The 25,653-nt window shown below is 45.5% G+C and overlaps 2 protein-coding genes across 3 annotated transcripts in view; both read left to right on the top strand.

Moving 5' to 3' along the window:
- CEMIP (cell migration inducing hyaluronidase 1) overlaps positions 1-25,653 on the top strand; it is an 867,705-nt gene that overhangs the window by 353,341 nt on the left and 488,711 nt on the right. The window lies entirely within an intron of this gene.
- LOC138504001 (inactive cell surface hyaluronidase CEMIP2-like) overlaps positions 1-25,653 on the top strand; it is a 721,493-nt gene that overhangs the window by 671,313 nt on the left and 24,527 nt on the right. Inside the window, exons 21-23 of one of the 2 annotated variants that reach the window (XM_069624166.1) lie at positions 7,314-7,536; positions 15,713-15,814; positions 19,645-19,802. In XM_069624166.1, coding sequence (XP_069480267.1) covers positions 7,314-7,536; positions 15,713-15,814; positions 19,645-19,802 — 483 coding nt within the window. Of the gene's footprint in view, positions 1-7,313; positions 7,537-15,712; positions 15,815-19,644; positions 19,803-25,653 lie in introns of those variants that run through there. The other variant, XM_069624167.1, reaches the window with a different exon arrangement.

Raw genomic sequence — 25,653 nt, 5'->3', positions numbered from 1 at the left:
TGTAAGGAAACTATCCCAAACCCCTCTTATTCAAGAATAGGGTCTCTTCCCAAGCCAAGATGTCCGAAAGGCAGCAGAGAGCTGATTTGCCAGGAGTGCAGTCAACATTCTAAACTGCACCTCCTTGTAGATTACCAGCCAGAAGGTCCTGTTTTTCTTAGGGTCCTTCCAAGGGGCCTGCTTCGTGACTCCAATTGTTTTATTTCAAGTTTGAACGAGTATTGACGGTCAAGAAAAGACTGCGGGGGACCATAGATGTTACCATGGCGGTGCGCAGTGATCCATGAATGCTACTTCCTTTTATCAGCACTTGAATTCTTTATATCTCAAGCAGCAGACTTTGTTGATTAAACGATTGTGCAGAGGTGCTCTAGAGTAACCTTTAGTTTAAATGTTCACCTAATCTTTTACGGAGCTTCAAAGCCCCGTCTATTTCGCTCCATTCCCAGAGATGGAGCTAAAGTGAATGTGCACCGTTAAGATGCTGCTCACCAGGGGAATAGTGTCTCACTTTGAGAGTGTGGGCTCACACCCTGTAAAGACCCTTCTCGGGGCCCGATTCTGTGGTACATGCACAAATAGGAACGTTTTCTTCCATGAAGGATGAACACTTTCCTTAAAAGCACCATAGGCGCGTCCAGGGAGTGGCCTGGGATGGCACGTGCTACCCCAGCAATCTGATTGGCCACCCCAGCTGCCCCCCATTATACTGTGTGTGTCTGTGTGTGCGAGCACATGCTCATATTCATACTTTATGCCACCCCTGCATAAGTCAGTGTCCCACTTGGGTCACCCCAGTCAAGACATGCCATTGACACCAATATTCTGTTAAAGTGATAATGGGCTGGCCGGACATTTTGCATATACCTGATTTACTGCTTGACAACAGCCTTAGAAACTATGAGGAAGGCAGGGCGGGTACTGCGAGGGGATTCTCCTTTCAAAAGCACTGCTCTAGCACGTCAAAAAACAAGTGAAAATACACCACTAGTGAAGTGTCGTTAAACTTTACTGCACACTTTTTCCCTTTATAAAAATTCCATGTCCTAGACAGCTGCACCACTTTTCTAGTTTAATGAAAGTTTATGAAAACGTTCTAAAATTAGAAGAGTGGTAGTCTTCTAAGAAATGCTTGAAATGGCAGTGGTGCACATGTTTCTATCAAAAGGATAGATTTTATTAGCTTTGTTGCTGGAAAGAATGACATCTCCCCTTCAATTCTTCCACGCACCTCAGAATGGTGGTGCTGGAAACTGGGGCGGAGAATGTTTGCTTCCATAACTACTGTTATCACAAGCTCAGAATTGGGCCCTCACTGTAGAAGAAGCGGCTCCCGAATTGATAGCTCAGCGTAGCTTTTTCCCTCTTGCACTGCGCACAACAGGAAAAGGGGACCTGAAGCTGCCAAAATATATCTTAAAGGCATTTTCCTCAGTAATACGTCCTGGGACCAAAGTTGAATGCAGAAATGACCTGCATACTAATTGTCACAACCAAGGTTTGTTTTTAACTAAGCAGAAGGTTAATAAGAGGTGTAAATAGGATTGACGTAAATTAAGGACAGATAGATTAAGGCTATTTAGGTTGTGTTCTTGTTATAAGGTAACTAGTTCGCTCAAAACAATTTTATGTATAGAAAACCATCTTAAAAAAAAAGAAAAGATAAGAGACATTTTGAGCTGAAAATACTTAAATTTAACACCATGTCGCAGGAGGAGAGCTTAGGGGCAACATGCTCGCCTTGGAAGCAAGACGACATGAAGCAACACAGGTTCGATCCCTAGGTCCGCGCTTAGAAACCTTTGGGTATTAAGCACGTTATAAATAACCTCGGAGTTCTGGATTTATGAAGAAGTCTGAGGTGGTGAGACTGCGATGACCAGTGAATTTCTCCAGGAAGATTCTTTCCCATTTCATTTCGAACTGTTAAGTGCAGTTAGGAGTAGGGTTGTCACTGTCAGAGTAATCAGACTTATCTCATTTTTCAGAGATGGTGAAAACAAAAGCCGCTTTATTTGTTTGCTTGCAAGACAGACAGGCTTCCACCTCTTAACCCATTCCCTCCTGACTAACTCTGCCCTCCCTTGAGGCCCGTCGCTCGATGACTGGCCATATTACCATCAAACTATCTAAAAGGTTTGGGTGAGCCCTTAGATAGGTTATTCCTGCCTACCGTCTTATACAAAGGGTGCATCATGAAAAAGCGAACCCTTCTACACTATTAATAACAAAAAATGGCATTCTTCCTGTTCATCATGGCTTCTTCGAAGAACTTCCTGTTGCACCTCCTCAGGCGAGGGGTGTAGGGTATCCGCCCCATTACCAATTCAGGTTATACTGAGTAACTCATTGTTTAATCTGGACTGTGCAGGTGTGATCTACTGGTCTCAGTCCACACCCTTGCTCCAGTAACCCTGGACAGTGGGAAGGCTCTTAGTCATCAGTTTTGGTGCACATGCAGAGTCGAGTTCATATAGGACACCATTTGTCCACTGCCAACAGGGAAACGAGTTTTACTTAACCAAACTACACTAAAGGAAAAGAAAAATAATAAATGCTAAGGACTGGGGCGGCAACTTATATCATATGGGAAAGAGACCAGAGCAATCAATTGGAAAGTTATTCCTGAAATGAAAAAAAAACCTCCCTTCCACCTCCCTCATTTATTTAATTGGTCTGGGTACTGGAGTGTGCACGCTTTCACGCTTCCACCTCCTCCTGGCATCTAGCAAAGAAGTACAGGTAATCCTGGGGATTGGAGGGTGTTTATAAGTAACGAGAGTAGAAAAGAAACCTACCTTGGTTCTATTTTCTCTCCTTCTGCAGATCTTCATCTATCAGAAGAGCATGTGAATGTGTTTTGTTATTTTATCCACTTCCCCTTTCCCCCTGTTTTTTTGGGGGGGTTCATCTGTATGAAGGTTTGGCTGTAGACGAGATGCTCAAGTGGGTCTGGGGGATTCAGCTGCTCCTGTGAATTTGGGACAAGGTGGGACCTGGCATGTAGTAGAATCCACCGCCTATGTGAAGGAGACCTTAGGAAACCGAATGTATCTCAAAGTGAATTCCCTCCCATCAAGACTCCCTCCTTTGGATCAACAAAGGCTATATTTGGTAAGAGGTCAGCTAGCCTCTGCCCCTCTCCAGCACCCAGTCATTAATGGCCTCCATAGTTTGTACCCCTTGGGTGCTGCTTTAAAAACAAATTCTGGTGGGTTCCTTTAAACCAGGGATCTGCAACCTTTGTCTCTCCAGAGGTTTTGGACTACAACTCCCATCAACCGAGGACATCTGATGTTCTCCTTCTATCATGAGTGTGAGTAGTCTTTGAACTATGTTGAACATAGTTTGTAGTTAAACCTTCACAGAAGAAAGTCTTAAGGACCCTCAAAACTAGAGAAAAAGCGCTGCGAATTTCCAAAAAATGGCAGAGAGAACATTCAACCATTAAAGGACCCTGCTACACCCTGCCTGCTACCTGCATTCACAAGAAGTCCTAGAACTTTCAGGGAGGCACCCCAAGCACCATGTGAGGACTTGCCCTGTTGACGAAGCAGTGTCCAGAAAGAAAGAACCTGACTGACAGCTTGAAGATGTCGCCAGGCATGGATGGCAAACATGGATCCTGTGCATTCAATATGGAGTCAAATTCCTGTCTGGGGTCTTTTAGGTAAAGTACAACTGAGCAAGGAACCCCTTTCCTATCACTTTGAGCACTCGGCTCCTCAAAAATGGACGTGCCCTGATAGCCTGCACCAAGGGATGCCCGTTTGTGCTGAGCACCTGTAAATGGTGTAAGTATGAGGAAGTGCTTGTAGGAGCAGCCTGTGGACAAGCACTGTGCCACCTCCTTCGCATGCAGTGCCTGAGCCAGGAGTGTGCTATGTGGTCTGAGCTGTGCTTAGAGGACCTGTAAAGGGGCTACCATTTTACCTGCTGAAGAAAACTCCACACCCTATCTTGCCTTTGGTGTACTAACTCTGACAGCGCTTCCCTGTACTCTGGAGGCCGCTTTCACCAGGCCCGGTTTCGGCACTGTGGGGAAATAACATCTACTTGGCAAGACCCTTTCCTGGTGGCTCCCAATGCGGAGGACACTACCACAACGACATGCACTGCACACACATGCATAGAGGTGGACGAGGCCCGGACTGGCCCACGCTACAATGGGGGCTCCAACCCGACCCTCCTTTCGGGCCAGTACTCCCGGATGCCACAGGCCCCACCACGGCTGCCCAGTGCAAAAATTAAAAAAAAAAAAATGCTGCGTGGGCAAAATGGAAAGAACTTACCATTTTTTTATCTTTATGTTAAACAATTGAATTCATTCAATTTTCCCTGCACCGCGTGGGCAAAATGAAAATAGATGGCAATTTTTTGTTTTTTACCATATGAAAAGAAATTGCCATTTCCTTTAATTTTGCCCACGCGTTGCAGGCAAAATGGAAAGAAATGACAATTTTTTTTCATAATTAACCATTTATTTCCAGTTTGCCTGCACCACGTCCTATTCACAGGGAACCTTCTGTCCCAATCTGTGTAGGTTACTGTCAAACTTTCCTTTCTTTTCCCCTACAAAACATTCCCCAGAAAAAAAAAAAAACATTTTTACACTGGGATGAGGAAGAGAACAACTACGACAAATCCTCATTTGGGTGAGATAAATATATATCCACCTTATATTCTAAATATAGATACATATAAGCCTCATCTTGTTAATACAGCCAAATATCCACCAAATACTAAAGTGAGAAGGAGACAACACAGAGTTATGAATACTTTGTTTAATGTAAACCTCTCCAAACACCACTCTGGTACTGAGACGAAGAAGAGGCCTATGGAGGAGTTCAGAGAGTGCAGTCAGGCATGTCCCTTTAACTATGGTCAGGCAATTGGACTAAATGACCTCAACCTGTGGCCACTTAGGAAGCCTAACGGAAATTAGAATGCGGGCTGTGCTCAGGCGAAAGATAGAAACGGCAGGCTGGAGTGTGGAGCCGGCTGGAGCTGGAGAATTGTGGACCGGAGAGACAGGAGTGGGAGACATGGGTGCTGGAAGCCGTGTCGAGCAGGGACAAGGAACCCTGGGGCCGAGGTAGGTCCAGAGAAGGTTTGGACGGGCTGCACATCTTCTGTGTCAGGCACAACCAGAAGGAGCTATGGGGTGCCGAAGAACTCTGGTCGCCGTGGACCTCCAGGAGAGCGAGCAGAGATCTCCCCGACCTCCATGAGGGAAGAGCAGAGACACTGGAAGCTGAATGCCGAGCCAGAAAGGTACAAAGCTGATGGGAGCTGCCGCCTAAAGCCGGTGAGTGTAGACAGGGAACACTCATACCGGGGTGCTCCGGGAACACAAAGCAAGCATTTATTGAATATCGAACGAACTGGAAATGGTTGTAAGCACTTTTCGAATGCTGAAAGATGTGCATTTAAATCGTGAATGAACTGAAAGTAGTTTCAAGGCTGAAACAGAGGAATTTTGAATACTGGACGAACTGAGAGGCTTGATGAGCATTAATGAATGCCACACAGGACAAAATCAACTCATGAATCTCTCTAAATGTAATGAAGCATTTCCCAATGCCACACAGAGTTAAAGCAAGTAATGAACATGAGTGAATGAAATGAAAGCAAGGTGGTACAATTGGAAGATACCACAGAGTGTACTGAGTGAAATACAAGTGCTGGCAAAGGAAATAGAATCCCAAAAAGAGGATGAGTAGATTGATACAAGGTAAGTGTTCGAGGCACTGCAGACTAAGATGAAGCCTGTATTGGCAAGAGCCAGAAAAGTACAGCGATTGTAACAAAGTGAATGGTGGGCACGCTAGCCACGGCAAAGTGTTGGAAGAGTACATTTTCACTGCAAGAGAAAGCACGGGACAGTTGTTGATGAAAGCAGGTGAGCAAGGGTATTGGTTCCGTAACCTGCAATGGGCGAACTGTGTGGTCCAACAACTGCGCCTAGACTGAGTGGCACTTTTGGAAAAAGCAAATGAAAGTAACTTTAAGGAAGTTTGTGTTTTGCCACAATTGCTCAAGTGATTTTGAATTTAAGAGACAGAACTATTTTTGGTGAACCAGTAAAGAGTACTAATGACAAGAGAGTTGGGAAGAGTCCCAAAGGAATTTTGTTGTTCTGAAAAGCTGGAAGATTTGAACTCTTGAGTAAGGGAACCCCAATACTTGTGAACTTTATCGAACCTGGAAAAGGGAAGCTGATTATACGCTGGAAGAAGCTCAGAACTTTACTTTTGAACACTATTCATTTGAATACTGACATCCCTAAACATTGTATTCATTTAATTGTGAGGGCAAGTATAGTTTTTGGACACAGGCTGACCTTTGATTTGGACTTTCAGACTCTCCTTAGTTTTCTTTAGGTAGGGAAAATCCCACCTTAGCATAAGGCAAGTTAGGCCTTACTCCATCCTGACTATTAACTTAAATAAACCTTTTGAGTGTAACTTTGAATCTGTTGTCTGTGTCTTACTTCATGATGCCTTCACAGTACCCTTAACTGGGGTGAAAACCCCACCCACAGAGGCCCCTTACAGAACTATTGAAGTGCATGGGTAACGGGTTCAACCCAGGAGCACAATATGGACTGGGGTTTTGACTTGTCCCAAGAGCCCCAAACTGGACATATTGTGTTTTCAGCACCCTGTCTCAAAGCGAGTCCATGGACTGGACAGAAGGTCCCCATAGTTAACTCTGTCATAAGCCCCTGAAAATTAGGGCAATGTGAGAAACAAACCCAATAAAGGACTTGTGCTTAATTATAGTCCCTCATGAAAACCTAAACAACATACTGAAACCATATTCATAGATTCTTAATCGAGGGCCCAAAAACGTGTGGCTTTGTGACTCAGACTAATCCTTATTGCCAATGTATAGTTCTGCACTAGAAAAATCGGAATATCTGCAAATGAGTATCTCGACAAGCTGCTACTCGCCTCTCGCCCCTCTCTTCCTCCCCGTTGCATAGATTTATGTTCTTAACAAGGGTTAAGAACAGCATAAGAAGTGCTCCGAAGATTGCTGGCGGTAACACTCTCCCTATCCTGGAGCTGATTGTCAACTGGATGACAATTGGTGGTCATTGCTTAATAAGTCAAAAAAGTGTTAGAGACTTGTGGAGATATTTGTTTAAAATGTTTATCCAGGAAGCGTTGAGATTTAGTTCAGATAAATCCTTGCCATCTGTGTCACTTCTCCCAGGGATGCTGAGAGGATGGATGGGGTTGGGTGATTTGTTTGGCTGCAACCTTTTCATCTGATACTTTTATTTTCTGTCTTTTTTTTCTCCAAAGGTACCTGTTCATCCGCCTCCAAGCCTACGCTGATCGGAAGGGACATAGCTACTGTTCCCATCATGGCTGCGAGCGTGTAAAGATCACAGCTCGACAGGGCGAAGACTACACCATGGACTGCCCAGCCAATCCTTTCCCAGAAGCGATCAGCAGGATGCAGGCCCCCAGACTCACCATGTCTCGTCGCCTTGTTGCACCGTGCAGTCAGTGTGGTGCTCCTCAGGTAGAGTGTTCCTCCAGGATGGTTAAAACGTCATTATTCAGCTGCTGCTCAGGGATGCCAAGAACATCAAGCACACATTTCAAGCTACTGCAAATTCAATATCATAGATCCAGTTAGTCGTAGTAGTAATTTTTACTGAATCAGATTTCTCCATTAACACCAAATACAAACATGTATATATACAAATAGCATCTATACCTAAACCCTTCCTGATAAGATAATGCAACCCAATAATCATGAAGACATCATAAAATTAAAATGTCTTCAGGAATGTGCAGTACATGCTACGAGCCTTTCTGAATACCCTAAAAATGGCATTATTCAAGTTAATTTGAACCGCAGAGACAGTGCATCTCTTACATACTGAAACGGACCTTTTCCCTCACCAATTTGTATTCCTTTAACTTGTCGAGATACAGTTAGGCTCTCCATGGCTCACTGCCTATCTACACGTATAAGAGCCAAGGAAGACCAGATGAAACAATGTGTTGTGGGTGGCAGCTACCAGCCTGTCTTATTCCTGGACATGCTTAGTTAGCAGTGCCAACTTCTGGCGTCCTCTTCTAGCGATAGATTTTTGGATCAGCCAAGTTGTACCAATGGCTCTCCTGCCCCTAAAGCTGCTTACCGTTCGCTTCTTGAAGCTTTTAAATGAACAAGAATAACCACATACATAACTAAATAAAGGTGATTATTTGGGTGGCCAACATTTGCAAACTCCCTTCAGAGAGTCTGGGATTATGTAAGGGAGGCATGGTATCATAAGCATGACACTGACACTAAAGGTACAATTTGTAAAACTTGTATTCAATTTTCAGGGTTTGGAAAAACTCTTGCTTTGCCCTATAGCTATGATGGGAGTAGACTCTACCATCAAATAATAAATAAAACAGTCCTAGTTGAGCCCATCAAATCAAAATGGCCTATACTAAATGAACCTAATGCCTGCCCTATCTCTTATACAAAAAGTGTGTAAAGGGGAATATGTATGCAAAGGAAAATCAGTGATAGGATATAAAGAATCAATGTGACTGAGTCCGCTCTCCTCCCCACGTTAGACAGCACGGGGTAAGGCAGTCTCTGCAGACAGGATGACGCACTCTGGCTCAGATTCTCAAAACCAAGGCAGCTAAAAACGTGGATCAAAGCCCACCTGGCCTTCCACTTTAAAGTCACTTGTTCCAGCTTTCAAAACACAGTTCAACAAAATGTTCACACAGGTCTCCCTCGGCTGGGCTCGGACCTCACATCCTTTAGGGGTTCCCTTCCCCTAACTTATCACACTTACGCTCCCCCTTAGTCAGGCTTGGACCTTTTCCTGATGTTGAAGACTTTTGAATGTGCCAGGCTTTTACTATAGACATCTGCAGGACCACTTCTACTTTCCCTTCAGCTCACACTCTTGTGTTATTTACCCCAGTGCCTCTTGGTCTGGGTAGTTCTGTAACATAAGCACAAAAGTTCACCATTCACCTTTTACTTTCCCCTTTTTCCGGGGGTTAATTTTGATCTTTCTGCCTTTTAGAGTTCATTCACTTTATCACTTCATACCAAAACCATTTCACCTGTCGCAGAGACTTTCGAGTGGGCTATTTTCTTTCGCCAGACCACTCCGCTACTCTGTATTGCTGGTTTCACAGTAAACAGTAATTTAAAGTTCACCATAGGTCTGCCTTCCTTCGCGTCTCATCCATACACCTGTAGCCTTCAATTATGCGATATACTGTTGCAACTTCAATCTTCCCTTAACACACACTGGCCTTCATGTCGCTCGCCAACTCACCGGCTGTGTGCATTCCTTTCTTGTCTTTGCCTTTTAATTCACGAGTGAAGATTAATACCACAGGTTTGGCCTCGCCTCCCCAACTCTGTCGTTCACCCAGGAGGGTCGCTGGTGCCCTTGAAACACAATGCAGTCTTCTTGTCTGGGATTTGGCCTTCTCCAGGTATCTTTACCGGAACTCCTGGTTTTCTCTACACTTTACTTTTGTCCCGCTGTCCGTCACTCTGCTCCAGTAGGTTCGCCTTCGCCCCGGAAGTTCTGCTCTTTCTTGTGTTCCACCTTGCTCAGAGTGTGTCTCTATGTTCTGCCTTTTATCTGTGTGGGGAGAGTTAATGGGTATCAGATGTACATGATTAAAGTCAAGTGCCTGACTTTGCCTGACACGATTAATGGTGTATGTCCAATGGGATATGTAAGAGTTAGCCTCTTTACTCTGTCTCCTCGGCCCAGCGTTTGTGTACAAAAAGGGGGGAGGAGTTGGGACATTAGAGAATCCTATGAAATAGGATGGGTCATGGGTACAGGAAAGGTGGGAATACCACGTCTCGCCATTGGTGACCTCACCCCCACTTCCCAAAGACCCCTTGCCCACGTGATCCTCCCGCACTGGTCCGCCCCTAGGGTCTGGATCCAAAGCCGATGGCCATGCCCTGGCCACCTGAAAGAGAGGGATCCCCAAGGACTAGTAGGTGAGACACGCTTTAGTTTCTTATATTATATGAAAGTCAGTCATGGAGTAATAGTTATTGGGGCGGCATTAGACCGGGAGCAGGCACATGCGCTGGACCATCTGGTCTGGTGAATGGCTGTTATTATTGAACATATTTAGCAACAACCTGGTGGATGGAATGTGTGGCGTGGTTGTAATATATGATGCACTCAGAAAGCTGTGGAAGACAGTAAATCTGAGAATGCTGGGCTAGAGCAGATGATATGAAATGTAGCACAGTCGCACGTAGCGCACCCACTGACAGCACAAGTATTCAAATTTATGACACAGATAGAAGGCTGTGAGAAAATTGGGAGATAACAATTACATGTGAGCATTCAAGATGATGAATCCCACTAATCACAATAATTCATAGGTGTTTATATGGAGAGGCCCCGAGCTACTTCAAAAGACAATTTTCATTCTACATACCTCGGAGATGCCTAAGATCAGCAGACAGGGGCATACTGAATATACCACGTGCAAATTGCGCACAGGGCAGAGGGAGGTCTTTCCCGGTTAAGGCAGGCCAATATTGGAACAAATTACCAATGGCTTTACGACAAGAGGAGAATTATCGGAGTTTCAGGAAAGTGCTGAAAACCACTCTGTTTCATTAACCTACCGCAATCCTGTTATTATCAGACTCTGTCCCCATGTTGACTGAGATGAATTTGTGAATTTGTTTCTTTCTGGTTCTCCGCACCCTGATGCTCGCAGGCTTTCGGCGCGTAAGAAGTATGCATATAAATTAAAAAACTAAAAAAAGGCAAAGTGTGGGGACACTTGATAAAAAAAGCACTTACAGGACTATTTAAGCCAAATAAAGGGGAAACACTTGGTTAAGTCAGTTTTCCAACTTTCCTTACACTCAACATAGTGACAAATGTACTCTTAGTTCACAGGCCCCTTTCCTCCATATGTCCTCCTGCCTTCCCTGCTAAAAATTAACGAAGTCTGATTGGTTAAAGGGACTGCCGGTTGGGGGTGGGGCCTGCAGGGAAGCAGCCATGCGGGCGGCATTGGCCTTGTGCACACCCACACTGGTACATGCATGAAGTTTCTATATTCTGCAACGTAGCAACAGGCTCTTGTCCCGTCTCCGTTCTGTGCGATGTCCTGAAATTATGGCAGAAAGGGGACTGTGAACTAAGAGCATGGTTGCCACTTCGTTCAATAACTTTTCTATAAACTCGTAGTCCTGTTGTGCCAACAGGGCATTGTGGAATATAGCAACAGTCGACTTGTAATGATGTGTGCTAAATGGGTGTGCTGAAAACTGGAACTGTGTAGCTGATTGCGACTACACATGCATATGAAATTATGAGAATCATGTTTACTCATCAGACTATTTAGTGTTTTTAAAGGCATTGGCCCTCATTACAATCCTGGCTTTAATCAATGGCGCTAATAACGGCGCGGTAATTCCCCATTTACCATTGGCCCTTCCCCATTCCCATTTTTGCCCCATAGGGCTCAATGGGAATGGGGAAGGCAGTGATTATGGTACCACAAAAGGTGTGCAGTCAAAATATCGAAAAAAAATGTCGATAGACAAAAAAATCGAAAAAAATGTCAAAACAAAAAAAAGTTGAATCATTTCTTTTTTTTATTTATATTTAATTTTTGGCTCTCGTAAGCAAAAAAAAGGTAAAAACAAAAAAAAACAAAAAAAGGGGGCCGGGGCGGGGGAACCCCCCCATTTCGAATAAAAAACGTTCTAAAAAAGAAATGTGACTTTTTTTTTCGACTTTTTTTTCTCGATATTTTGACTTTCGACTTTTTGTTTTTCGAATTTTTGACTTTGAACCACTGCAAAATGCGGTACCGTAATCAACTTCAAGGTCCCTTTGTGGGTCCCAACCTTAACGGCTGGTACAGACAAGCCGTTAAGGTCGGGACCCGCAAAGGGACCATGTCATCAGGCGTTAAGTGATTACCGGTACCTTTGGTAACCAAATCTTCTCCAGCTGGTGTAAAAATCTTCTTGTACGTGGGTGTTTATTTAAGATTTTGCTGTTAGTTTCCTTTTACCTTTTCTTCTGCGCACAATCTTATGTAAGGTATAAAATGGTGATATGTGATTTTACCGACCACGATTATGGAGTGGTACATTTCATTGCGGGCAAAATGTATAACACCACCCCATCCCGACCCATTTTAATCCCTTACCCTACTTCCCCTTATATATTTATCTAATCTTTTCGGTGCTGTTCTTGTTATGTACCACTCTGTAATGTTTGCAATAAAATGACTGGATACCGTATAAAATGTGTGCCTTTAGACGGTTATTCCAACCAGTCAGTTTTGCATCTTGGCTCAGCTGAGCAAATATCTGTTCCAATGTTTATTCCTGCTCTAATTCTTTATCAGGAATCTCTCCTTGTATCTTTAGCTTAGAAGGCACTCTTCTCGGGTAAGTTCCCTGGGGGAGGCATTAGGCCTCTTTAGAATTTCTCAAGGTAATCTAATAATCTAATAAATTCATGTTTACGGGGTCGTGAGAGGACAGGGTTGCATGGTGGTGTTATCGTGTGCTCTGGAGATGCAGGCAGGAGGTCTGTGAGTGGTAGATGTTGCTTACGGCCAACATGGGGAGTGTATACTATTGCATGATTAGATCATAAGCACAGTCCTGCTTTGGGAGAACGCTACAAAGGGGTGAACGTGGCTGATGAGCCCTCTGGCCTTACTTCCCCTCTTGGCAATGTAGGCAGAGACACATTGCATATTTTCATGACTACAATGGCTGCAGTTTGAGTGTGTGATTAAAATCTGCTGTACTGTGTACACACTTAGTGGATGACTGCCTACCATTTACCTTGTGATTAATATGGATCTGGGTCTAAACAGCCACCCTCTACCAGTCCCAAAGAATTCACAGAGCTGCATCGTCCAGACCAACTGGAACACCCTACTCAAATATGCTCACAGTACCCAAAATCAAGCGAGTCAGAGTAGGAGGCACCAGCTTCCCCTACTTAGCAGCCCTGCAATGGAATGCCCTTCCACCGTCCCTAAGAATGGAAACCTCCCACATAGCCTTGCGCAAAGCTGCCAAGACTCTACTCTTCACCTAATCCTGACTAGGTGATATATGTTTACAACGATATCAATATGCCTACCTGCAAAATATGTAATGTATCGTCGTACAACGATATCAACATGCCTGCCTGTAATATATATAATGTATGTATTCATTAAGTTTGCATTGATTCCAAAGACCATCCACAGGCCTCATGTAACTAAGCTCATCACATGTAACGGTGCCTCGATGCCTAAGGGCTGTCTTCACGCTATATACATTAAAATAAATAAATAAGTAAGTAAGTAATTAAATAAATAAATAAAACCCACAAACAAAAGACAGACTTTGCGTAAGGGTGCTGTAAAGGCCAACCCCTGGAATGTTTTTTTACTGCCCTCTCCTTTCCCTGTCCATTTCTTGGGGGTTGGAGGGGGGGTCTAACATTTCTCTATCCATTTGGTCCCCCACACACTCCTGCTACCGTTGCACAGCCCTGCCGCTACACTTTTCCCACCCCACCCCACCACTTACCTGAAATGTCCCGCAAAGCTTCCACCGTCTCCATCCCGAATTCCCGATGCATTGAGCGCCGCGCAACGTGACGTTCAGTGCGACGATCTTCTGGTAATGCAGCCTTTAGTCCGCAGTTGATTACGTATCTACTGATATGGTCGTTAGTGTTTGCCGACAATGTAGTGCCCTACACTTTACTGCCGCTAAACCTGTTTGCCATTAAGTCAACAAGAGTTATACAACTTCACAACCATGTGCTCTATCAAATTTATTTTTGCTGTACTCAAAGGTCAGGGATGGATTTGCATGTCTGATAGTTGCCAGTTAACAGAACCTGGACATGTCTTTGGGAAGGAAGTTGCAAACATCTCCCTCAAAACTTTCTCGCTACTTGGCAATAAAAAGTATTGTGCTTTGTGCTCTACTCATGTTTGTTAATGGGAGATACCAGACAAAGGAAATGTGCCCAGGGGTGGATTGGCCTATAGGGAATCTGGAGATTTCCTGGTAGGCCGCTGCACCCTGGGCCTCTTTTGTGTGGTAATCTATTTTATTTCCACATTTTCTCATAGGAAAAGGGTTGGGCTTGCTGACAATGTGTAATATGGGGCCACTTTAAACATTATTTCCGGGGAATTTTTTGGTTCCGAGTACACTCCTGAATGTGCCCAAGATCATACATAGGCACTCATCCCTCAGCAAGAACATACCCCCAGAAGGCAATACCGCGACACAGACAGACAGGTTGAGCAAGATAACAAGGTGATTCCAGAAAGTCTCGGAGAGAAGCTGCTTATGATTAAGCAGAAGCTAAGCAGGCTCCCGGCCCACATCAGTCATTACAGCCTGTGTTCTGCACATGTGCACGCCAAGCAATTCCATGCTCTGATGAGATATGATATGGCATTTGGTGATGATATAAAATGCAACTTCAAGACAGTAATCAGAAAGGACAGGAAACGCTATCTGCACTGTCAGCTCTGTCCATGGATCCTGGCTACAACACACAAATAAGAAAGACAAAAAGAACAACGAGTGTAGAGCTTAATACACACACAACTAGACAAGGAGTAAAGTATGAGTGGTAATTACTGAATGGGAGGAAAGACATAGGCAATCACACTGTACAGCTGCAGCCAAGCAAGAACACGAAAAACCGGCAGGCTGCCGCCGGACCGGTAATACCATTCCGCCTCCGTGATTGCCAGAATCACTGTGGCAATACAACCCTGGTGACCCGGTAATTCCGGAGGCGGAATTCTGTAAATCCCCATTCCCATGGAGTCCCATAGGACTCCATGGAGATGGGGACCATAGAAACACTGGTTCCGTCTATGACAGAGCTGGTGTTTCCATGTCCGTCTGCAGGCGGGTGGTGTTACTTCCGCCAGCTCAGACCTGGCGGGAGTGGCACATCCCGCCTGTAGGACTCGGAATCAGCTGGTCCGGAAACAACGGTGGTGGCGGATTTACTGCCACCATTGCTTCCGGACCGAGGGAGTCATAATGAGGCCCAAAGTGTCTTAATTTATGTATCACCAACTAACACTATCTTAAGTTGTAAAATGCAGCATTTCTTCTGTGTGAGATTGTGCATTCATGACTTTCAGCTATAAAGACCGACTACCAAAAACTGTGACCACTGCAGTTTCCAGTGGGAACATAGTCTTGAGAAAGGGGGATAGACCACCAAAAACCAGCACAGTCCCGGCAAAACCGGGAAGTCTGGTCACCCTAGCCAAAGGCATTCTTCTAATCATTCATGCTAGAAAAGACACGTGCATGCATAACATCGGCACAATGGAACCCCGGAAGGGGCATGAGGACTCAGATGACTCTTGGCATGGGTTTGATGATGACTTCCTAAAGCTAGAGGTGTGGAGGAGCTCACCCATGCCAACGGCCTGTGGCAAGGCTGCAGAGGAAGGGAACAGCGAGGTCCCTTCATGCCTCATGAGATGACGTGTTCACAGGAAGCTCCTTTGACACAACAACACCCCAACGAAGGACAAGCCCGTGTCCCAACTCTACTGCCAACCTCACAGCTCGAATATTAGACAAGTTCTTCGCCTTGTTTGCTTGAACCTACTGTGCCACTGGCTTCTTCCATCCAATATTCTCTTGTCGTCCATTGTGTTCGCAGGTGGCCATCACCAGTAACCCCTCAAGCCGATATGTCAAGATTCAAGTGCAGTCGCTCCGCGCAGCAGATGTTCAGGGCAACACCAAATCTGCTTTCATAAAAGTAAGTGCACAACCAGGCCTTGAGCATAAGGAACATCCCTGGGCCATCTCTGGGGTGGTAATCACCATGCAGGTTGAGCTAAGGAAACATGTTAAAAGCCCTGCACTGTGTGCCCTTCTCCGCTTGCCTGCGGTACCATGCAGGCACCTCTCAGTCCACACATCACTGTGTTTTTTTTGTACAGATCTTTTTCAATCTTCGAAGTTTCATTTGCACCTTGTTGCAGCTCCACACTCTTCCTTCAATACGTGTTGGGGATCACAACCTTCCAAGCACATGGTTGTAACTGGAGGTTGACATGAATGCACATATGACTACACGAACACACACACAACCCACGATTGTGAGCAGCATTGCAGTTGAGCTGCGTTGATTGTGGCTTTCTGGTAATTCGCCCTGGATATGTTTTCATGTTAGCTGGTCATCATTGGATATGCATGTATGTTAAGGATCCTCTGATATGACTATGTGCTAGGCTGCATTAGATCCTGTGCTTCAGGATGTCTTGGCAGTGGATGTGTGTTAGACTGCACTGCACGTGTGTGTTCGGCGCATGTGCGTAAAAGGCAGTATTACACATGTTTGTGTGTTAGGCAGTATTAGCCATGCCTCTGTATTAGTCATTAGATTTGGCTAAGTGTAAGTTTGCCTTAGATGTGTCTGTGAGTTAGGCAGCATCCGACATGGCTGCGTGTAAGTCTTCCTTAGATATGGCTGTGAGTTATGCAGTATCAGATGTGGCTAAGTGTAAGTCTTCCTTAGATATGGCTGCGAGCTAGGCAGTATCAGATGTGGCTAAGTGTAAGTCTTCCTTAGATATGACTGTGAGTTAGGCAGTATCAGATGTGGCTAAGTGTAAGTCTTCCTTAGATATGACTGTGAGTTATGCAGTATCAGATGTGGCTAAGTGTAAGTCTTCCTTAGATATGACTGTGAGTTAGGCAGTATCAGATGTGGCTAAGTGTAAGTCTTCCTTAGATATGACTGTGAGTTATGCAGTATCAGATGTGGCTAAGTGTAAGTCTGCCTTAGATATGGCTGCGAGCTAGGCAGTATCAGATGTGGCTAAGTGTAAGTCTGCCCTAGATATGGCTGCGAGCTAGGCAGTATCATATGTGGCTAAGTGTAAGTCTGCCTTAGATATGGCTGCGAGCTAGGCTGTATCAGATGTGGCTAAGTTTAGATATGGCTGCGAGCTAGGCAGTATCAGACGTGGGTAAGTGTAAGTCTGCCTTAGATATGGCTGTGAGCTACGCAGTATCAGATGTGGCTAAGGGTAGGTCTGCCTTAGATATGGCTGTGAGTTAGGCAGCCTCCGATATGGCTATGCGTTCCACCGCACCAGTGATGGTGGTGCATAAGTCTGTATTAGGCATGTCTGTGCGCTACGCATTGTTAGGCCTGCAGCTTTGAATTAGATTTAGCTTCAACTTTGCACTGAGCCAGTGAGCTGTGCCAGTGAGTAAAGCAGTAACAGATAGGTCTGTGTGTGGCCCTTTTGGTGTAGTGGTGTGTTAGGCCACTTTAGATGTTTGCCAGCTTGCACTTGTTCTGGCAGCTGCCTGTGTTACTGTTTCTAGACAGTATTGGAGATGCCTGTATATCGGGCAGCGCTGGGCTTGTCTGTTGACCTAGTTGCATTTAATATGGCTTTCTATTAGGTACTTTTCGACGCGTCTTTGTGTGAGGCTATATTAATTAGACTCCGGCATGAGGCAGTACTAGATCTGGCTCTGTGTTAGATCGCATGTGTCCATGCGCTAGGTGGCACTGCATGTAGTGGTGCCTTCGGTAGCTTTATGTGACCTCATTCACTGGGCCACATTCCACTTTCCTGTAAGGAAGACCCATCTAGATTGGATTCTAGGCCAGGATGGTTTGTGTCTGGCTACTTGCGAGTTGGCATTTGTTTTTGCATTGTTCCAGGCTGCAATAAACTTGGCAATTATACAGAGTGCATTTGAGCTTGGCTGCACCAGGTATGATATGGTTCCATGCAGCAGTGTTTTTTTGTTGTTATCCTGGCCTTGTTGGTTTTGCCGGTGCTCCTGGAATCATAATGTGTGCTTGTTCTTTTGTTCTCCTTGGTTGTGGATGTGTTTCAGACAAGCTGAGATTGCTTGGTTTTCAGGGCTCTTTGAAACTGGTTGTGCTCTGGTTTTATTGAACTTGGTTGTGTTTCAGATCTTATTAGGTTTGGTTATGTTCTTCATTTTAATAGGTTTGTGTTGTATGTTTTGTTGAGTTTGTTTGTGCTCCTGCTCTCAATGAGTCCGATTCCATGTTCAGGACACATTAACTTTAGTTGAGTTCCTAGTCATATTTGGTTCGGCTTTCTTTTGGCTCTGGTTGGGTATGATCTGTCGTAGGTTTAATTATGTGTGCTTGCATTTCGGCTTCTCTAAATGTTGCTGTGCTCCTGGCCTCATGTGTTTTGATTGTGTTGTAGGCCTCATTGGTTTTGGTAATGTTTCTGGTTTCAATAGGAAAGCTTGTGTTGCAGGTTTTTCTATTTGACTGTGTTTCTGGTCTAACTGTGTTGGCTTGGGTTTCATTTTATGATATGGCTGTTCTATGGTTGGGTTTTGTTCTGTTCCTTCTTTGGTACATTATGTTAGGGGACTCATTGGGCTTGGCTGTGTTGCTGATTTCGTTCAGTTTGGTTGTGTTCCTGCCCCGGTTTAGTTTAGTTTCTCATTTCCATAGTCTTCTTTGCCTTACTTGTTTAATTGTGGCTTGATTGTCTTTCTGGGGCAATTCTCTTTGCTTTTGCTTGTTATGTTTGGTCATGTTTGTGTTCTCTTTGAGATTGACAGCGTTTCTGGTCTCTTTTAATGTTATTGTGTCTATGTCTCTTTGGGTTTGATGGTGTTCATAGTCTCCATTTTTACTTTGTAGAGAGCATTATAGGTTGTGTCAGTGTTCCCGTTCTTATTGTATTTATGTGTGTGTGTGCTAAAACATGTTAGGTGTTGTTGTGTTCTTGGTCTTAGAGTTTGATGAGATTCCTACTCTTGTTTGATTGGACTGTCTTCACCGCCTCATTAGGTGTGATTGTGTCCCTGGCTTCCTAGGCTCTGGGTGTGTTCATTTTGTGGTTGTGTCTGGTTTTGATCCAGGCCTCATTAGGTTTTATTATAGTCTTGGACTCACTAGCTTAACGTATTGTCTATGAAAGGCTTCTTACTGCAATCTTGTATTTTCATAGCTCTGTAAATGCCCCCCATTGCCCCACTCTCTATCCTCTATCATTTGCTGTATATGACCTCCCTTTTTGGCCTTCTCCCCTCTCTGGGTCCTTTCTTCTCTTGTTTTCCCCTACTTGGCCTTGTCTGCATCGTTTCTGCCCTGTTATTGTGTGGTCTGCAGTTCATTGCCCCTTCCATGCTTTGTCCTCTTCTTTGCATCACCTATCCATGGTGCCTTTCACTTCCCCCCCTCTCTTATCCACCATTCCCTCTGCTGCTCTTACCTCTTTCTCGATCACATGGTTGTCCGAGTGCCAGAAACATGTCAGAATTTCAGTATACCTCTCATTAATATTCACAAGATACATTTGCATCCAATGATTCTAAATGTATGGAGATTTGTGCTCATAAATATTAATGAGGGATATCCTGAAAATCTGTCAGGATTCCGGCCCTCGAGGCCTGGAGTTGGGCAACCCTGCTCTATCATGTTGTCCTCCTCTTTCTTTTCAGCAATTCCTTCTTCACCCCTACTCTTCTTCTTTCTCTTGGCTACTTTCCCTCGGCCGCTCCTCTATCCTTGGCTCACCCAGTGCTCGCCTAGCACTACTCATCCGCTCCTCTTTTTTTAATCCTCTTTAGATAAATGATGACGTCTCCCTATTCAGGAGACATGGCCTCTTCTTCCTGGTGCTGGATGCGTGTTCAGGCGCGGTCATCAGTAATCGGCATTTCGACACAGAGAGCCCTCCGGCCGTGGCGGCATTGAGCAGATACATTCTCACATCTTTGGCGGAGAGGTGAGTACAGTAACTAGGAGTCTGATGGATGGGAAGGGAATTTCCGGTTCTCTCCGGAGGAAAGAGCATGCCGCGTTCCGATTGGAATCTTGCCTGGAGCAATGCTCCAGTGTGGAAGTTCTGCAAAGAGCAAACACTCAGGGGACATCTCTAATGCACATTCTTCTTACAAGTACTAATCTGGGAATCATTACAACTGTCATGAAGAGGAAACCAGAATGGGGGCACTTGGGACAGTATCTGGTCAGCCTTAGTTAGAGGATGATTGTTGTATTAGTGGACCCAACGTGGTGGCAGGGCAAACGCCCTATTCTGTGCAGTATACTATGCCATGGGGTAATTGACAGACACCTTGGAGTACATAGACACGAGGCAAAACAACTACAGAGCTCCTCTTCTGTCTTGGCCTTCCTGGAGGTGGGGGGGGGGGCTAAGGGGGCTATAGCCCCTGGTGTTTTGGTTGTAGACCTGGATAGACTCTCAGGAGCTACAACCAACAGGCTATAGCTAGCCCCGAGTGCTGACAGTCCCGACATTAGCGTAGCCCCGGGTCTTTTCGAGACCTAGCAACACTGCTGCTGCCTGGAGACCCCCTTGCATGCAAAGATCCATGGCATGCCCAACATTGAGTCCCGGTCTGAAGCAGATCCGGATGGACTTGCATCGTTTCTAGGGACCAGCCCTATCCCAAAAGGCAACATCAAGCCCAGGCCCTGATTGGGTGGGAGCCAAAGTCATCTCCAGGATGCCCGTGAGCCATCTTTATAACATCCAGGGCGCAAAGTATTGCAGACTAATATCCAAGAGCCAAACCATATCTAGGGCCATTATTGTATTCATGGCCCACAACTTATGTTGGGCCCCTCATCATGTCCAGGGTCTCACATATGGTCAAATAGAGCAATTCATACCTAAAAGCTCAAACACATTCATAGACCTCCAGCATATCTTTGGCCCTCGTAATGCAAAGAGCATCAGGTCCTGTCTTGAGGGAAAGGGCACTGGCATTTCAGGGACTTCCTTGTCTCGGGGTCACCATGATATTCAGGGTCCCTATTCTATGCAGTGCACCAAATGATGGCCAAGTGCAATATCAAGGCTGCACTGGGCCATGGGCGGGGGGCAAGGCCGCTGCCACGGAGGTCCTTGCTGTGTTTCCTGCGCGCATCATGTTGCTGGCACTGTTGGCTCATGAGCGCTGCGCCTTGCAAGTTCGACATTATTTCCGTCATTATGGGTGCATTTGCAATCACTGCCATTAGCCCTCTGGGCAGTGACACTAGCCAATCAGGAAGCTCGCAATGCAGGCTGTGTTCCCTAGGATAAGCCAGCGTTCCGCGCTTCCCCATGCCGTGGGCCCCTCCCCATGTGCTTCACTCGCCCCCCCCCAACCTCCATGGCACCAATAGCCCCCCCCCCTGTAAAAGTGCACGCAAGTGCTCACGGCTAATAATCAACACTGAAAATGGACTCCCTCTTACACAATGGATGTGTGTAATGTTACCGAATGAATTTTAAGAGAATACTTTTTTACCGCACCTTTATTACTGAAAAAAGCTTTTACTTTTTTTTTGTTTTTTTAATTTGGGGGGGTCCCTCCGAACCCCCTGTTTCCCTGTGCTTCTAAATCCTCCCACCCCTTTTTACCCCACACCCCATATACATTTTAATTAAAAAATCGATATTTTTTAGTTCTTTCGGTAAAAAAGGCATTCTCTGTTTTCTGTCCGGTAACATCACTGGATACCTTACACAACCAGTGTTGCAGGACCAAATGCAGATTAGTTTTCCTTTTTTAATAAATGATCTTAGGCTGTAGCACCTGGGCTGCGTTTTTGCGGGTGCTAATGGTGATATTAAGCTCGGCATTGGGCCGACCCTGCCCGCAAACAGCAGCACCGCCCATGTTAATGGCCCTCGCTTCGCCTGAGCCCTTGATTTGGAGGGCAGGCCATTACCGGCAGGATACGCCCACCACTTCGGTTAATATCGCCGCAATGTGGGCTGGAGTGCAGAATATCAGCGAAATTGGTCACTCCATGAACCCAGCGCATGCATAAATATAAAAACCCAGCATCTGGCCTCGGGTAGCCACGCCCCAGACTGTAGGCTGTTTGCAAGCAAAATAATGTCAGCCTCGCCCCTCAACCCCTCCCCTCGGCCATTCTGCTTCTCCTCCAAGCAAACTGGCCGCAAGACTTTGGAAAGGTCTGCCAGTGGAGATGCATGGAATTTCAAACCTTCTCCATATAAGAACACGCATTGCCAATGCCAACAGTGTGGGCTTTTGTGCAGGCATGGGAAAGGCATTTGCCAGGCACTGCCGTATTGGCATTAACTGGCTATTGATGGTAGCAGGTGCAAAATGGTGTGAGCGTCTGGGCATCAAATAGCAGTGCCTGGAGATTTCCTAATACTTATGCACAAGCCAAAACGGTTGGCTTTGCCAATGCTTGTTTTTAACCAGACTTCAGTGAAGGACAGGTACAGTGCCTATACATCGAGTGGCCTAGTTAAGGTATTTTTAATTATACCAGTAGCAGGTTTAGAGCTCATGTTAAGTCTTTAACTGTCTTAACGGCTTTCATAAAACATTTCCAGTGCAAAGTTTGATGGGTTGTCTTAATTAAAGCGAGCTCCAAGAGTTCCCATGAGTAGGTGTTTTGGGGGTGGGGAGGGGCAGGAAGTGGAGGGAATGGCCATATGAATTAGCATGGCCATGGACAGTCAATGGGTGGGCAAATAACCAAACAACACCTATAAACTGTGTGCCCCTCATATGGCATTTCTCCCTATCTGGGCTTTAATGCAATCATTTCGGCTTTTAGGTGGTGGAATAGCCCAAACTGAAAAGGAGCAGGAGAGAGGAGCAGAAATGGACACAGCGAGGACAGTGGTCCGGATAAGAAAATGTGCACTCGGGGTTTAGGGGGAGGGTGGTAAAAGGAATGATAACACAGCGCCTTCTACAGGCTGTAACTGAAAGATTCAGCCCGATGCAAGCTCGATCTCAGAACCTCATAAGGCAAACAGCAAGAAAGACCATTTTCTGCGAGCATGCTGGGGGCTACATCCCAGCCTCTGGTTGAATCCACAGAACAGAAGGAGAAAAGCAGAGCCCGGTGTTTTATTGTAATACCCAGGGCAAGGTGAAGTAAGGATTACTTGCTGGTCAGGGTTTGCCAGTGCCAGGGCCGGATTTCCCGAGATCTGCGCTCCAGCAACACATGTCTCCCTGGATTTTGGTTCTGGAGAAATCCATTTGTACCCTGCGTTTATTTTACTGAGTTCGGACTGCTTTAAACAATGCCATTTGAACTGTCTTCCTTGGGATCAGGGGAAAAGCCCTTACCCACACAAGACCACTTGAACCTCCAATCTGGATCCCTGTGAAACCTCTTGTCACAATGTTACCCTGCAGGAAATATTTAAGTACAGCTTTTTAGGTTTAAAAGGTGTGCACCTTTTATGCTTTGCTTGCAACTATATAGGAAACACCCCTCCCTTGGGTTATTTTCCAGATGTTTTATTGATCTTCTGAGAGGCAAATGCTTATGGGGTGGAACTGAGACCGACACCCCACCACCCCACATCCCCCCACGTCCTTGCGGGGATGGTGGGGGCCCATAGTAAAAAAGAGATTTCCAACGCTGGAGTGTACTACAAGGAGCCTAGAAGGGGGAATAACAGACGAAAGGCGAAACCCAAAGGAATCCAGAAATGGTGCTGGGACAAGATGCCGTGTCAGATTAGCGACTCTGGTCTGGGACACGAGAAAAAAGGCTGTTACACATTTAGTTCAACATCCTGACACCTTTAATCTAGTACTTGTGAGTTATAGGCCAACCCACAGAACCTACAAGCCCTTATCCAAAGCCCAACCCTGGTGATCTGGACTAATAAAGGTCACGAACTCTACTTGTGTGTCATCCGTGCCCTGTTGAATGAATGAATGAATTTGGAATGTATTTAGCGCAGTTTAGACCTGGAGGTATCTTGGCGCTAGACGAAAGATACAGAGTGAGGGACAGAGGAAAGCAGAAAACCCAAGAAGAGAGAAGTATCCTTCAGCTGAGGAAAAATACACGTCTTGGGCACGTTCCAGAATGCCAGGTGGTCAGGAATGGCACGGAGAGCGTGTGGCAGTGAATTCCACAGGGTGGAAGTGTCCACCGAGAAGGACCTTCCTCCCACAGTGGCCCAGTCATGGCTGGGCACAATGAGCAATAGCTGGCCGGCCGAGCACAACTGTCTTGAAGGAACAGATTTTACAAATGTGTCCCGGAGATAAAGTGCCCCGATGTCATAATAGGCTCGATGGACCATACACAGTGACTCAAAGGAAATCTGTGCACCCGCTGGGAGCCAGTTGGTCTCCCAGTGCCGCAGGAGGCAGGACTCTCCTTTTAGCGTGACGTGGGAAGTGGAAGAGGTGCTTTACTTTAGTCTTTCATTTGACCTTTGTTGGCTTTACCGTTGGCATTGTAATAAACAATCACACCTTTACCTATTTTGGAAAACATTACATTTTGGTGCTGTCGATGCTAAGCCGCAACTCTCTGCATTTCTGATGCCATAAAGGTGCCTGTGATTGCTTAATTTAGTCAAACATCGCTCCTGTTTCTATTTAATTAGCGGCAGGCGCGGTGCCACAGCCCATGGGTATCACAGAACGCAGATTACAAAAAGGATAAACCGCCTCAGTAGGAACAAACAAATTACACTATTTAAAACATTAGATCAATAAATAGGTTTTGATCCTTTTTAGTTTTGGCTATTACGTGGCTCTTGGTGCCACCTATAAGCCTAAACTACTGCATCAAGGTACCTCTAGGGAGACATGGCAAATGAGGAGGGGCACGAAGCTTGTAGGTGCTGTTTGGTTATTTGCCCACCCATTGACTGCCCACAGCCATGCAAATCCAACGGCCATTCCCACCCAGCGCCTGCCCCTCCTCGCCAAAACACCGGCTCATGGGAACTCTTTGAGCTTGCTTTAATCAACCCTTACCATCAAACGTTGCACTCAAAAGTGCCTGCCGCTGTGTTCTCAAAGCAGTCTTCTGAGAGTGCATGATTTGGTGGGAGTTGTAAACGCGCTTCTGGTGTAATAAAAATGTCTTGAGTATTTGCCTCCTTCCTTGTGGCTCTTGACAGGACAGGGGCTTGGCGGAGGAGTGGATGCGTGCTTTGAGGTGGCAGGGCTTGCTCCACGGATTACTGCAGCAGTGAGGAAAAGTGAACCCTAAGACTTTGGGGGAGGACAGGTCAGCAGGCTGAGGGGAGCACAGGGAAAACGCGTGGGGCTGCGGAGGAAGTTCGGAGCAGGGTTCTAGGTGTGGTCAGGGAAAAGACATGCAGAGAGGATTAATGAGACTGAGAACAAGAGGGGCTGGCCAGGCCGTGCACGACACAGGGGGGCGACGGGACACAGAGAACGGGTGCTGTCTAGGTAACTTGACTTGATGACATAAACTTAGAGTAAATATGTACTAGTGATAGCCAGATAAACAAACATTGAATGCTCAATTCTATGGGTTATATATTTTTTTTTTTGACAGCTGGTCATGGGTATTTAACTATGACATGTTTATATCGATCTTGGTATATCCAACTAGTCATATTTAGTTATCTGTAGAATATGAGCCGGTACTATTTAGTTAACAGTTAACTATCCATATATATTTAACTTTGAGCTATAAACCGGCGATTTTAACTGCGTTGTTAAGGGTCCATATCTACTAACCTGTGAACCAGTGATATTTAATTAACTTTGGCACTCGAGGGAGTGGCGCCATCTAATCAGGAGACGAGCAACATCGGCTGAAACTGTTTATATAAGTCAATTTCT

Source organism: Ambystoma mexicanum, chromosome 11 (assembly GCF_040938575.1).
Source record: "Ambystoma mexicanum isolate Mex_15411 chromosome 11, UKY_AmexF1_1, whole genome shotgun sequence".
Classification (NCBI taxonomy): domain Eukaryota; kingdom Metazoa; phylum Chordata; class Amphibia; order Caudata; family Ambystomatidae; genus Ambystoma; species Ambystoma mexicanum.
Note: the sequence above shows the minus strand (reverse complement) of the source record. Positions and strands in the feature narration are given on the sequence as shown.